This window comes from Protopterus annectens, chromosome 9.part0 (assembly GCF_019279795.1).
Source record: "Protopterus annectens isolate FY-2018-M chromosome 9.part0, PAN1.0, whole genome shotgun sequence".
In the NCBI taxonomy this organism is placed as follows: Eukaryota; Metazoa; Chordata; order Ceratodontiformes; family Protopteridae; genus Protopterus; species Protopterus annectens.
Window position 1 is genome coordinate 559,630,815 of NC_056743.1, and position 15,758 is coordinate 559,646,572.

Here is a 15,758-nt window from a genome sequence, read left to right on the forward strand (position 1 = left end):
TCTTGAATCAAAATCTTTCTCACTGTGCCATTATTAATACCACACCCAAGCTTGTCCTTTATCAACTCATCTCTCAAATCACCAAATCTGTTTGTTTTAGCCTTATTTCTCAAGTCAGTTTAAAAGTTTCACCAGGCTTTTGATCCTTTGTGTAAAATAAGTGCCTTTATATTGTAACATTCATTTGAGAGTTACACATTTCTCTAAAGTTACATTTTAAGCACGTCCCACGTTTCAGATGGTACCACAATATGGTGGTCTTCCCCCTCCCCTGCAAACGCAGCAGGTGCATACACAAATGACTGTTCTTTTTCAATGGCTTCTGAACCAGCTAAATTAAGCAGAATAAATGTTTTTGTATGTGCGTCTTTGTCAGAAAAAGCAGCCTCAATGAAAATATCATATTCATGCTCAAACACTCTCCAACTTTCTGAAATATTGTTATCAAATACAAGCAGTGCAGATCTGCAAAATCCTTCTGTCATGCCCTCAGGTTATAGCATAATGCAGTACAAAATGGCCCTTGTAATTATGTATAAACATTCACTCTAATCTACACATATCTTAGTAGTATGGTATCATTAACGTGAGAGCTTCTTTTACGGTTAGGCCATTACTACCTGCTAAGTTATGGAAGTGTAAATGAGTTAAGAGTGAGAAAGGCATAGTTATACTGAGTAGGTGGTCATGCATCTGTTTTGAGGATTGCGCAGGTACAGGTGTCGACAGATATTTTGTTAGACTGGTCTTGATGCTGGATAGGGTTTAGCATGGTTAAGGGATAAGGGGATACAGTTCCATGAGTGGTATACATAGCTGGAATAGAGAGAAGGTCCTGCTGACAGGAGTGGTTTGTATGTAGTGAGGCACATTTTGTTTTCATATTGAAGTGGCCCAGCAGGGGTGTATGTGTGCAATAAGTCTAGTAGGGCTTTGCTTTGTTCTGGTATGTATATTAATTTGGGACTAGGAATAGTTGGATGTAAGTGAGTTGCTTGGGCAATTCAAGCCAATCAAGCTGTTTTAGGACTAAGCAATGATGGGTTCTGTTTGATGAGTTAATTATAATTTTTGCTGTTTGTAGCACTGGTTTAGGTTATTTTGGATGGAAGCTTGAAGGTTAAGCAGTAATGGGGAACTATATAGTAAAGTGGGGATTAGAAGCAGAGGGGCCAGGAGTTTCCTAGATGAATCATTTAAGTATTTTTTGTTCTACGGACTGTCCCTAGTTTTTGTTGTGTGTGTGTGTCTGATAACCTGTTACACAGGTAAGTCAAATTTGGTAGTTTCGTAAGGGGGATGACTTCCACAGGGGTATTATCAGAGGATTTATTGAAAAATGTTCTGTAAGGTACCTAAGGGCTTTTGGAAGGAATAATAGCAGTTTTTTTAACTGAATAGAAGCTGGGAGTTATTGAGCCAGCTTTTAACTGGTAAAAATGACTCTTGGGTGATGTGTTACAGAGTAATTGAGCTTCTGGCAGAACAGATCAATGTGGAGACATCTGCATACTGTATGAGGGATGTTTGACATTTGGGGGCTTGCTTGTAAACATGTTGAAAAGCAGTGGCCCCAGTATGGAACATTGGAGTACACCTGTTTTGATAGGTAGGAATGATGAGTAGGAAATAATCCATTTAACAGACCAGAGTCTATTGGAAAGGTAGCTAGAGCACAAGTTGGCGGAGGTGTTTGACAGGCCAAGACAAGAGAATTGTTTTAGAAGTAGTCTATAGGAAACCATATCTAAGGCTTTGGACAGATCCAGAAACATGGCAGAAACCAGTTAGCCTCTGGCAGGGTTAACAATGATGGTGAAGTTTAAGGGAGTTGTGGTAGTGTTATGCCTTGGTCTGAAACCATGTTGGGTAGAGCTAAGGAGATTGATTGTTTGTAAATGAGTCATTAATTGATTATGAATGAATTTTTCAAGGATTTTTGAAAGAAGGGAGAGAATGGGTCTAAACTTGCATATATTACTACAGTTACCTCTCTTATGAAGTAGGATGGTGTGAGATTTTTTCCATGTAGCTGTGACATCTGAAATCTGAATAGACCTATTTATGATAACCAATACTGGAGTGTGCTGCTACTTTTAGAAATTCATAAGGAATTCCTTCTCAAGCTAGTGTACTTGTTTTTATTTGTCTGAGGTATTTCTTGATTGTTATGGTGGACACTGGATGAAAGAAGAAAGAGTGAGTATTAATGGAATTAGGAGGTGAGACTGAGTGGGATGTGGTCAGATTATTAAAACAGGTTGATTTGTTTTATTTTATACTTGGGGACCTAATTGTCAATTTGCTGATGGAAGTACACTGCCAGTTGTTGGCATGTCAAGTGTTCCCCTGATATTAGGAATATCAGCTCTCTTGAGTAAAACGTAAACTGTCCTATTAGAGCCTAATTACCTTGGTCTTGTTTTCACATATATGGCCCTTACTTGCACACTTCCACCTCCATTTGTATCACCTTCCCTTATTAAATCTGATTATAAATCAGTGACATTTCCTTTCTCAAAAGCAAAGCTTGTTCAACTACCTAATGATCTAAAACAAATTCCACTGTAATCCCCTTCTGACAGACACCATTGATAAAGCCACTACCTATGCTTTTGACTTCTACTCCTTCTTAAATACTTATATTAAAAAGGCAGTCCTTATCTGCACTAAATATACTGGGAAAATTAAAAATAGTCCCCTGTGGTGGGATAACCATATAAATAAATTATATAACAAGAGAAAGAAATTATTTAACATTTGCAAGAGGTCTCATTTTACCCAGCTTAACAACATACTTAAGTAACAAAAAAAGAACTTAAAGGTACCATTAGGAAGCTGAAAGCAGAATATGAACTACAATAGAAGATGAAGCCAGAAATAACACAAATATTTGTTTAAGTAAGTTACGAATTGAAGAAGTAGCACATCCAGCAGTGGTCAGAGCTAGTCAATAATAACACTGTTCAGACTGACACAAAGGAAATAGTATCCAAGATGAAAAATTTACTACAAGTTTATTCCAGCTACAAGTTTTAGCTATTCTACCGATTCCACTGTCCCAGCCACTCCATTTAATTACTATGCAGCAAGTCCAATCAGCCTTCTCAAAAACTAAGAGCACTACATCCATCAGCATTGATAACATACCAGGTTGCCTGATAATCTGTACCAAGCATGATCTGTCAGAACTTCTACGTAACCTATTTAGCCTAAGCCTTTCCTTTGGTTACATTTCCAAAGCCTAGAAAGTAGCCATTGTAACGACATTACTGAAGGATGGTCTAACCATGGGCCCTTGTAAATATAATCCAATTAATCTCTCTAGACTCTAATATAAAGCTATGGAACATATTATCTCAGTTCTTATTAATCTAGATATTAAATCTCATAACACTGGACCCTCACCAACTCAGTTTTGTCAAAGGCAATTCTTTCCTCCTTAACCTTATTAAATTTCTTTGAAAAAGAGTCACTGAAGCAATGGAGGGTGGTATACCCTAGCTCTTATGCATTATTGTGATTTATGTAGCCAAGATGGAATATTTGCTGAGTAATAATACATTTTATGAAGAAATGTGTCTGCTTAATGAAGAATATGTTTATGAATATATTAATCTTAATGCATAGATCCTTACCCCTCTCCCATTAGTGAGCCAAATCTCTTGAGATACTGAAGTTGAGACTTTGTATTGGAGCACAGAAAAATACTAAAGAGCCACATAAATAATTCTGACTTATATTAGTGGCTATTAGACACATATTAGGAAAAAACAGAATCACTTTAAATTTTTATAGATCAAAAATCAAAGAGGGAGTGAAATTCATTCCCTCATTTATTTTGGACATTAGCACTCTTTCAACTTTTCCTGGTTAGGGGTCGCCACAGCAGAACTCGGGTCAACTAATGATTGGCATGATTTTATTATTAAAAGTGTGTTAGTGTAAGCAATGGTCTAGTTATCGATGTACAATCTCTTTACTCTATGATACTGCAACATGTCAGCACCGAATGGTTTCACAATATTGTGTATAATTTTAGCAGTCTAGATGCCACAGAAAATGCTGTTATGTAATTATTTTGACATTACTATTTCTTTGGGTTTGGAAAAAGTATTTTAGAGAAAATAGGAGCTGTTATGGTTTTAGAAAATGGTGCCTGGTTTTAGCACATTAGTAAAAGCTATTTAGGAGTGTAAGTCTACATACATAAACATCTTATGGTATGATGCAAAATGCAGTTATTATTTCATTAACTATATATGTATATATATATATATATATATATATATATATATGTATATATATATATATATATATATATATATATATATGTATATATATATATATATATATATATATATATATGTATATATACACACACACATATTTTCATCTAGAAAAAAGCGAAAACTTGTATAAGGAATTATTTTATAATTAAATTTAAGCATGGATTTTCTTAGATTGGCTTATAACCGTCAATCAGACTACACCGTTGTTTTAAATGCATTGATATAAAAAGACAAAGAAGCAGACAGACCGTTAAAACAAAATACATAAAAAGTATAAATAGTGACATGCTTCTTCATTTCAGCAGCATGCTTCTGTTAAGTAAATAGTATTAAATGCCAAGAAATCAGATACAGCAAGTTGAGACACATGATAATGATGTTTTGTTGAGAATGCAGTCAATAAAAGCAATTTTGGCTACACATGTTAGCCTCTTATACTGTTAAGGAAATAATACAGCAATAATTTGGTTTCTTTGTCTGCTAAAATGCATTTAGACTCTGTATCTGCTTAGAAGATAAAATATACAAAACTGATGAACATGTTTTAAATTTAGTTTAGATTTGTCTGCCATAAAAGACGTTATAAAGGACATCTGGTGGAAACCAGCAAAAAACTCAGAAGAAATAATAAGGGAAAAAGAAGAATGAACCATTGTTTTTAATAGAATGTACGTTTTAAAGACATTTTGCAAAACAGCAAAGCTTTAACAGTTGCTAATAATACCAACAGTAAAATAATGGTGCCTATCCCTGTAAGCCAAATGCCCAATATCATTTTATGGGCAACACCCCACACTTTTATAATAGTATTACTAACAGAATTTATACAGCTCCTGGTTATTTTTCATGTTATTCTAGGAATGTAATATATGCTGCCAGTTGTTTAAATTGCAATGCTTTGCATGTATGATGAGCAAACAGAGCATTAAACAATATAGTATGTGGGCGTATTCATATTATTAAAACTAAAATATCAATAATGCTTTGTTTAAACATCCTGTTAGTTGTTAGAATTAAAAAAATGAATTTAGGTTTTTGATTTTGTTAGTAATGATATCAGAAGACAGGGAGTCTGGAAGTGTTCTTGACAAGCAGTAATATAAATGACAAGTACTTTCAAAGACACATTATTTACCAGATTTAAATGACTCCATCAACTTTAACTGCACTTTGAAAGCAAAGCCACATCCTTAAGACAGTAATTACATTAATTTTATAAAATGATATCCTTTGTTTGCACTAAGACCATATGATGGTTTATGCTCCTGATTAAATGTATCGTTAATATACCATCAAGGTAGTGGTAATATTTTTTTCTTCTTCTTCATCATAGAAGTTCTACTTTTTTATTTTAATTCAGCTGTAATATAAATGCAGCTTGGTTGTATTAAACCAGAATTGCTTCTTATTTTTTTATGATCAGATATGTTTTCATTTCCTCTAGCAACTACTTAGTAAGTTGTAACCATCTATATGATGACATAACCATAGCACAGGAGACCCAAATAAATATAATATGAAGCATATTATTCTAGCCTTAAAGACATGTAATGACACTGTTGAATAGAATTTGAAAGTATTTTTTATAGAATGGCTGACTTATTTATTATGTAATGTTAACCATGTTCAGTTTTTTAAAGAATCTAAATGAACTAAAAGTGCAAAAAAATAGTGATGACATCTTCAAGTCACACAAATGAGCATTTCATGAAGTCTTCTTCACAGAATAATAGACTTTAAGCTGCCATTATAAAGTACCACACCTGATACACATCTATTCCCCTGTAATGATGCCTTATACTTCATGAGTGGCTGGCATTAAATCAAGGTGTCCCTTCAATAAACTGAGCAAACTGAAAAATCTCATATGACAAGGTTAAAATTCAAGCATTACCTGAACTATTAGACAAGTTTAGACAAGTTAACTCAACTATGTGTATCGCAAAATAATATTAATGATACACCTAGCAGCAGCTTAACATCATACCTATAACCTTGTTAACCTGTGCAACAGCTATCTCATTAATAAAAGTAATGACTCTTTAAAAAACAAAATTCATAATCACATAGCCACAACCTTCACTTAAGTGATGGCAAAGCAAAGAGCCCGTCTTCATCTAAATTATCTTGTACATTATTATTTAGCCAGCAGTACTTTTGACTTATAAAGCATCTTTGTCGATTCATGTTTATAGCTCACTGCTGTCAGCCACTCTGACAACAAAGCTCTTCTTAACGAATGAAAACGTTGTCCTCTGACTCCCATGAAACCTATGAATATACACATATATTATTCCTAATTATTCTCAACAATTTTTCATGAATCCATGCTGGCCATATGCATATTATATAACACCACATATAGATACACTGAGGCAGACAGCAAAATTACATAGATTATGAAAATCTTCACAATAAGTAGTCATGATGGGAAAATCTACAACCTCCCATGCATATAAATAATGCACTGCATAAAAAATGCCATTACAACAAGAAAAATATTTTCACTAAATGCCACATTGCAAAAAAATAGCATCAGCTGAGCAAAGAACAATCAAAACCACCTTGCTTCAATGAGCACTCACCATTTGTATGGCTAATCACTCTGTTGTGACAGTCACCTTTCATGGGTGTAAGTGAAAGAGATTGTTTGTCACTAGCAATGGTTCCCAAAATATGTAAGGGAAGTTTATCGCAGCCAGATCAGTATCTGTAGATATCTATAACAGTGATCTAGTCATCTGCTCAAACCTACAGTGCTAACACTGGGCTCAACTTTTATTTTTAGTATGTTGCTTACTATAGCTTTAAGTTGTCATAGTTGTAATTATGAAGCTGCATGTTCTTAGTCATGTCCACATGTCTACAGTTCTTGCTCTGTTCTCAACTAAAGTAGTTACTGTAACCATATGGTCTTTTTATTGTGGTTATGATCTTGCATTTTTAAGTTTTGCCTTTTGCTCTGTACAAAACTGAAATGTTTACACTGGATCAGTCCATCAACTCAGGGAAAAATTAACAAAAGTATGCATAATAAAAAGTTTTTCAATCTGCTGTTTTTGTGATAAGATATCAGATTATTTCCAGACAGAAGGTAATGCACCATATGCTGTAAAAGCAAAGTCCACAAGTATGTTAACTTTCTTTCCTTTTTTGTGACTCTCAGAAGTAATTGAAATCAACTAAGCTGGAGTGTAAGTAAAGTACAGCTGAGTTCATATACAGTCAGTAGGCTTATAGTCCAGGGGCCTAGCCCAAATTCCTAGTTGTACCTTAATACTGTCTGGTTGACTGACTTGTTCAAGGTCACACAATGGGCAAATGATTGCATGAAGGAGAATCAAACCCTGTACCACATGAACTATAGCGTGCTGACCTAAACTTCTGCACCAACTTCCGGACTACACTGAGCTAGAGTGAGGTGAAATGTAGGAACTGGACCTGATTCATGCTTATGCTCAGGCAGTACTTGATCCATGACCAGTACGCATGCTAAACCCTTACCTGAGTAATGACTGAGTACTGATGCTAAGGCAGTACGTGATCCATGACCAGGACTTATGCTAAACCCATAACTGATATTGCCTGAGTACTGATAGTAGGCCATTACTTGATCCATAACCAATATTTATGCTAAACCCGTACCTGAGTACTGGCTGAGTACTGATGCTAAGCCACTACTTGATCCAGAACCAGTACTTATGCTAAACCCGTACCTGACTATTGACCAAGTACATCACAAGTACTTATGGTAAACCGTTACCTGAGCATTTACATGTTTATTAAGTGAAATTATGATTGATTCAAAAACAGTCCTAAAATACTCTTCTGAAAATGCAACAGACTCTGGCAGAAGATCATCTTAAAAACAGAAGGCATCACAAAACAAAAGCATTTTATTGCACAAAGAAACAAAATTTATTGCACGATCTAGTGTTTACCCCTTCAGATATGTAAACATTACCTTGCATTAGAGTCACAGGGTCTTCTATTTTTGGCCTCAAAATATTGACACCGATGACTGTAGCTAGATTGTCCACACTCATTTTGTTAACACTAGAATTCAGTTGTATTTCATGCAAAAATCTATAAAAGGATAAAGGAAATTGTTGCTATAGACAAGGAAAGTGCAAACACATAAACCTATGAAGGTAAATTCAAGTATTAATTTTTCAAGCATTTACTTCTGAGCACTTCACTAAAACGTACCATTATATTTATGGCAACTGTATCAATTTCATATTTATGAATTATTTAATGGAAAGACTGTAGCTTTGGTCTGTATTATATCATGGTCTACTGTTTGTCCTGATCAGGAATGGGTCACTATTATAGTTGTTTTTACAGTCCAACATTTTACACTGCTTGCAACTCAGACACACTTTTGAAAAGTTAAGGAATTGCCATATAATATTTGAGTCAGTAAAATAGAAATGCATTCTGTTTTCAAAATACAATACCACTGGACTTCACATTTTACTTTTATTTCTAACTTAACTGACTAACAAAACATTCAGTTTTTCTTCTGTAAAAGTATAAATCACATGAGTACATGAAACAATAAAAAGATGTTGAATTAATAGTAAAAAAAAAATTATTTGGTTGTCCAATGAGTCAAACGTGTCACATCAGGAATATGGTTTTATTTTCTCTCCAGCTGTACTAGTCAGATACACAAAACTTACAAATTTTGTAAGAGTATTAGTACTTCAGTAAAATGTGTATCAGCTGTGAACTATTACCAGCTTAACAGAAATGAAACAAATATGCACCATGATCAAAGTATGGTCCATACAATGAAAAAGAAGATTAGAAATAATACAGCAACCAATCAGCAAGTAGAGAGGATAAAAAAATTTGATTGGAAAGCGCTTTCTTGCTATGTGTACTTCATCAGACAATCTAGCCTTGGTGATTGCTTGCTGTTTTATTTCTTATCAACTATTACTAGGCTGTCTGCAGTTACAGAATACATAAAAAGGAGCTACATATGGGCAACATAGGCATAATGAATGAATGCCATTTATCACACACGTTAATGAAACAAACATGCTGGGTAGACAGTCAGGGTTTCACTTTCAAAGGGAAGTACAGTATTTTAGATGATAGCCAGAGTTAATCAGAGGGTAGGAAGGCAGTGAGAAATAAAAGAAAAGAGGTGAAACCAGCAGTGCTCAGGGAACTGCAGTAAAGTGGTGTGCAGGCCGGGTCAAAGGGGCGGTGGCCAGTCCAGCAACCTCAAATCTCTAATTAGAACTGAATACAGATACGAGATACAATTTCATTAACTATACTGAGACTAGTACCACAGGAGGTAAATACGATACAAGACTAATAATGCATTAGCTAATTATGGTCTGTGAAGGGGACACAGTGGTTCAGGGCGAACAGGTGAGGAACACAACCAATAGCTGAGGTCTTTGACCAAAGAAAGCTATCTATCAGCAGCTACCTCCATTGGCTACCATTCAGGAAAAGTTGTAGCTGTTGACATCCCTGACAGACCAGTCAGAACAGATACAGTTCTATCATTACCATTTTGATTTCTTTTCAACTGCATAATCTAGTTTCAAATGTGTGCACCACCATTACCTATAAATGAACAGTTGGTAAGACTGTGTGTGGGAGAGGGGGAGATATGCATGTGAGTGTGTGTGTGTGTGTGTGTGTGTGTGTGTGTGTGTGTGTGTGTGTGTGTGTGTGTGTGTGTGTGTGTGTGTGTGTGCGTGCGTGCATCCGTGCGTGCATGCGTGTGTGTGTGTGTGTGTGTGTGTGTGTGTGTGTGTGTGTGTGTGTGTGTGTGTGTGTGTGTGTGTGTGTGTGTGTCTGTGCTCGCACTTGTAAAGGCAAAAAGGCAAAAGAAGTGCTGTGGGAATGAAGGGAAAAACAACAAAAAAACTAACCAAACAAAACCATATTACTAAATAGCCCCACTTATCACCACTGCTTTGAATCATCCTGAATGTTGAGTCTTTCGGCTTTTCTCAGTTAGGGGTCGCCACAGCGGAACTCCGGTCCGCTAATGATTGGTAGTTGATTTTTACGTGCCGAGTTACCAGCCCTGACGCACAACCTTCAACGAAGGTATGCCCATTCATGCATGTCTCTCATCCTGTAAATAGCAAATGTCAGCATTCAAAAAATTACAAGTAGCAACATATAGGTTAAAGAAGCAACAAACAAACAATGACATGATGGGTGGTAGGTGCAGAACTGAGAAGATTCGGGTTGACTCACTGAAGGTAGTTTCAGTGAATGCAAACAGGTTGAAAACCATTCACTGAAACTACCTTCAGCAAATATTAGAAGAAATTTTTTTTTGCAAGATGCAAGCGCACCCTTCACCCACAACAATCCCTGGACTAACTCCACTGTTGGCAAAAGTAGCTCTGACTAAAAGTATTTTTCTTTTTGCATTCGCTTAAACTACCTTTGTCAACCTGACACACTCCTGAACTGAGGCAGGTTAGATGTATAAGGATGAGATAGTGAAGTAGCTCAGAGATCTTTGGGAAAAGGCTACAGCATTGGAAGGTGAAGACGTTCAGCTGAGGGTCAGCCATGGAGAAAACAGGAAGTGAGTAGATGAATTATGAGGAAAGAGGCAGGACATACGAGGCTCCAGGAGGAAAGAAGAGAGGACAGAGGTATGAGAAGTAGGAGCAGATGAGGGATCAGCCTCCGGAAAAGAAATCAAGACTGTAGCAGGCAATCTAGAGAAGATGAACACAACAGGGAAGGAAGAATGAAAGATGCCAAGTGTTGTAGAATAGGGAAAGAGGAGGCAGATATGATGAAGGGGAATCAGGAGGAAGAGGGAAGGTCTGAAAAGAAGTATGATACATACAAAGACAACAGAGACCAAAGACACAAGGGACAGAACTAGACTTTCAGGCACATTTAAAGCATGAGCAAAATCCAAAACAAAAGAACAAAACAAAAAAATAAAATAAAATAGCATCAGAAATTCTAAAGACAGGAATAAAATCAAAGGAACAGAAGAAAGAGGGCTTGCACAGACAGATGAAACTGCATCAGGAAAAGCAGAGGAGAAGAAGCAGGAAGGAGCAGAACCACAGATCAGACACTTAATTACAAGGGACATCTGGGGCACAGACTGGTCAGGCTGAAGCTATCAGGTATCAGTGAGACAGTCCCAGGACCGAAGTTGGACAGTATAGATTAGAAAGTAAGAAAGCCTTTCATAGAATGCAGGAAGTACTTGAATGTCATGCCACATGACAGCACTGGTGATTTACAGGCAAAACTACAAAAGCATCGCAGAGAAAGCTAAAGGTGAAGTTAAGAAAAATGTCAGGAGTTGAAGTATGTGGAAGACTTTTCAGTGGTTCTGCTACTGTCCGCTAATAGCACAGAAAGGAAGGAGGGATACGATTAAGAATTAAAATGCCTGCTTTGCATAGTGGATTCAAGATAGTAAACAGCTGGGGGAAATGCATGATAAAGACAGAAACCTGTGTGGATGGATCACACATGTCACTGGGTGAAACATCGTAACTGAAGTCATGATCAGAAAGGTATATCAAGATGATTACACCTTAACCTAAGCTGTATGCTGCACTGGAATAAACCACTGACTGTGACTCTGATGACTCGGGTTTCTTTAGCAGTTCGGGCATCAAAAAGATCAATGCAGCATAGCTCTCAACTGTGCAGATTTTCACAGAATGTCTAGATTTTTTACTCATATTTTTGATCTATTTCTCAGAAAATTGTAGTTTTCTGGCAAATCACTTGGAAATTATTGAGGACTGAAGTTAGAAAATAACACCAGACATTTGATTTTCAGGCTTCATTTTATTTTTTTATTTATTTATATTTGTTGACCGGGAGTGTCCGACTGGACGTAGGTCCATTTTCAGCGGAGGCCCGGGGAGAAAAGCTCCACAGTTAAAATAAACAGACAGTAGTTACATTGGATTACATAGCGATTAACAATTTACATAGCAATTACTTACAACATATTTACAGATGAAGAACATAGTACATCAGTAGACAACTAGAATCTTTATCTGTGAAGTACATAACAGACATTAACAAATGTTACAATAAGACGTTCCTGCTGTATAATAAGTACTAGGCTTATGAGCATCTGAGCTTGCTACAATAAAGGTAGTTAGTGGAGTGGAAAGAAAGGTAGTGGTTGGATGGGGTGGGTGAAATTAGAGTGGGAGTTGCAAGGGCATAGCCAGCATGTTTTTAGGTGCGCTTTTAGTAAAGTTTTGAAGTGGGTGCATGATGGTATGGAGGTAATTGTGGGTGGGAGGGAGTTCCATAATTTGGCTATGGTGCAAGAGAATAGTGCTTCACCAGCAGAGTTATTGGCTTTGGTGATCTGCAAGTGATTTTTTGTTGCTGGATCTTAGTGGTCTGGTGGTGCGATAGGGTTGGAGTTGATTCTGGAGGGATGGGACATTTAGTGGATGGTTTACTAGTTTGTGGGTGAGTGAGAGTTGATACCATTGAAGGAGGTGAGGGAGTTCAAGCCAGCCCAGTTCAGCAAGTGAGAGACAGTGGTGACTACGATAGGATGCCCCTGTGGCGAATTTGGCGATTTTGTTGTAGCAGGTCTCTAGCTTGTTTAGATCGCATTGCCCTAGGTTGGTATATATTGGAGAGGCATAAAGTAGGGTGGAGATAAGGTGGGAATTTGCTATTGAAATCTTTGCTGCTTTGGTGAGAAGTTGCTTATTTCTGTATAATGCTCCTAGTTTTTTGTGGACTTTTTTGATGGTCATGGATATGTGAATGTCAAATTTTAGTTTATTGTCTATTTCCACTCCTAGCAATTTGGTGTGTTCTGTTGGGTATATAGTGGTGTTGTCTTTTGCTGTAATGTTAAAGTGAGAGTTGTTTTGAGTATGTTTGGTGGGCTGGAAGATGAGTAGTTTAGTTTTGTTTGGGTTGAGTATTAACTGGGCATCGGATAACCAAGTTTCAACAGAGGAAAAGGCTTCCTGTGTGACTTTTTGGGTAGGGACTGGGCTGAGCAGATGATGGTTGAGTCATCTGCATATTGTATGAGTGTGCCATGTTTGGTGGCAGAGGCTAGATTATTGGTGAAAACAGAGAAGAGTAGGGGTCCAATGATGGATCCTAGGGGAACCCCTATGGAGACAGGTAGTTGGGGAGATATGTCATTCTGCCATACAACGGATTGTTGGCGGGCAGACAGGTAACTCTGAAACCAGTTGGTGACTGATTGTGAGAAGGATAGGTTATTGAGGACAGAGATACGTTGTTTGTGTGGGACCATGTCAAATGCTTTAGATAGGTCTAGGAAAGTAGCAGAGGAGAGATAGCCATTGTTTTTATGCTGAAGGATAGTGTTAGTAAAGGAGAGTAAGGCAGTGGTGGTGCTATGGTTTGTTTGGAAACCATGCTGAGTATTGGAAAGGAGGTTGTTAGTAAGGAGGTAGTCTGAGACCTGAGAGTGTATGCATCTCTCTAGTATTTTGGAGAGTGGAGAGAGAATAGCTATGGGGCGGTAATTGGTTAGTTCTGTGGGGGGTCCGCCTTTGTGGAGGGGAATTATATGTGATACTTTCCACAGTGTGGGAACGTAACTTTCTGACAGAGATCGGTTAATCAAGATGGATACTGGGTAGGCCAGAGCATCAGCTGCAATTTGTAGGTATTCACTTGGGAGGTTGTCTGCTGCTAATTTGGTGGGCTTAAGTTTAGTTAAGAGGTTTTTTATGTTGGAGGTAGGTACAGGAGAAAAAGAGAAGGCAGTGGGGAGATTACTAGTTGAAGGTGTGGGTTGGAGGGGAGGGGGGTTATGTTGTTTAGCTAGTAATAGTATGGTTTGTGTGAAGTGTGTGTTGAATGAGGTAGCAATATTTTCTGAGGGGTGAGGGATGTTAGGAGGAGGGGTACTGACTTTACCTGGGTGGAGGATGGAGTTTATGGAGGACCAGAATTGTTTGCGGCTGTGCTGGGAGGAGTCTAGTGCAGACTGGTAGTATTGGAATTTGTCCTGTTTTATTAGCTTTTTGACTCTATTGCATAGTTCTAGGAATTTCTGTCTAGTTGAGGGGGTTTTGGTTTTGCGCCAGTGCTCCCAGGCTTTATCCCTGTTTTTCCATTTCTGACTTAGTGGTTTTCTGTAGCCATGGGGAGGGTTGTGCTTTAATTCTGGGAAGTCTTATGGGGGCATGGTAATTAAGGATGCTCAGGAAGGTAATATTAAAAAATTCAACTGCGTCATCAAGACTGAGGTACTTTAGAGGATGCTAGTTGCAATCTTTGAGGGATGAGATGAATGTGAGTGGTTTAAAGTTTAGTTTTTTGCATACTTGACGGTAGATGACAGGTTTAGCTTTGTATAGGTATTTTTTGAGTAGGAATGTTGGGGAGTGATCACTGAGGCTATCTGATAAGCAGCCTGTTATATATGACTGGGGGCTCTTACCAACTAGTATCCAATCCAGGGTAGTGTGCTTGCAGGAGTTTTTATTTATCCTGGTCGGCGACTGGACTAGTTGGGTGAAGCCATGAATGTTTACTTGATGGGTTGGATGGTTGCCAAAACAGGATTGCCAGTCAATACTGAAATCACCTAAAATGATAGTTTATTGGGGGAGATGGTGGGTAGACCAGCTGAGGAGGTTTTCTAGTGGAGGGATGTTTTGATCAGGTGGGAAGTAGCATCCAATTATGTAGATGATTTTGTTTTGGTTTATTTTGAGGTTGGTATATATTATTTCTTCATTGCCTATTTGTGAAGCTGATGATTTTAAGATCTGGATGTTTAGATGCTGTTTAAATATTATAGCTACACTGCCTCTTTTCTTGTTTATCCAGTCTACTCTTAGTGTGCCATAACCTGTAGGGAGTATTTGATCACTGGTAATGTGAGGTTTTAGCCAGGTTTCTATCAGGATGACTATATCTGGGGAGTACAAGTCTATGGTGGCATGGAGTTCATGGGCTTTGTTGGATATACTTCTAATATTTAGGCTTAGTAGAAGGAAGTCACTTGGCTTTCTATTGGCTGTAATATGGGAGAAGTTGTGGTTTCTAGTCTGATTATGAGGACTGGTGTTGGAGATGGTACGGCCAGGGTTGGGGTGGATGTCTCCACTTAGGGCTAGTTTTGATATGCATGAGGTTATTAGTTTTCTCAGTTTTTGAACGTGTTTGTTTATAAGAGAAACTTTATGATTGTGCTCTGTGGGTAATAGGTATGGTGGGAGGGTTACTATGTTAAGTTGTAGGGATGCTTTATGTTTCAGTAATATAGTTGGTAGAATATGTGGGGGGTGCCTAGGGATGGTTCTTAAGTTGGAGGGAGGGGAGCTGAGTGAGGGTGAAACATGAGTGGTGGTGTAAGGAGTAGTACAGTGGTAGTTGTTGAGTGGGAGAATGATGGAGCTTTGGTAGGATGTAAGATATGCAAGGAGAGTGCATGCAGTGAGCATAGATAAGGTATGCTTGTACATG

The 15,758-nt window shown here is 37.6% G+C and overlaps 1 protein-coding gene across 2 annotated transcripts in view; it reads right to left on the minus strand.

Moving 5' to 3' along the window:
* ARHGAP25 (Rho GTPase activating protein 25) overlaps positions 1 to 15,758 on the minus strand; it is a 913,359-nt gene that overhangs the window by 88,414 nt on the left and 809,187 nt on the right. For both annotated transcript variants that reach the window (XM_044083089.1, XM_044083090.1), the window contains exon 8: positions 8,257 to 8,378. In XM_044083089.1, the coding sequence (XP_043939024.1) occupies positions 8,257 to 8,378 (122 nt within the window). The remainder of the gene's footprint in view (positions 1 to 8,256; positions 8,379 to 15,758) is intronic.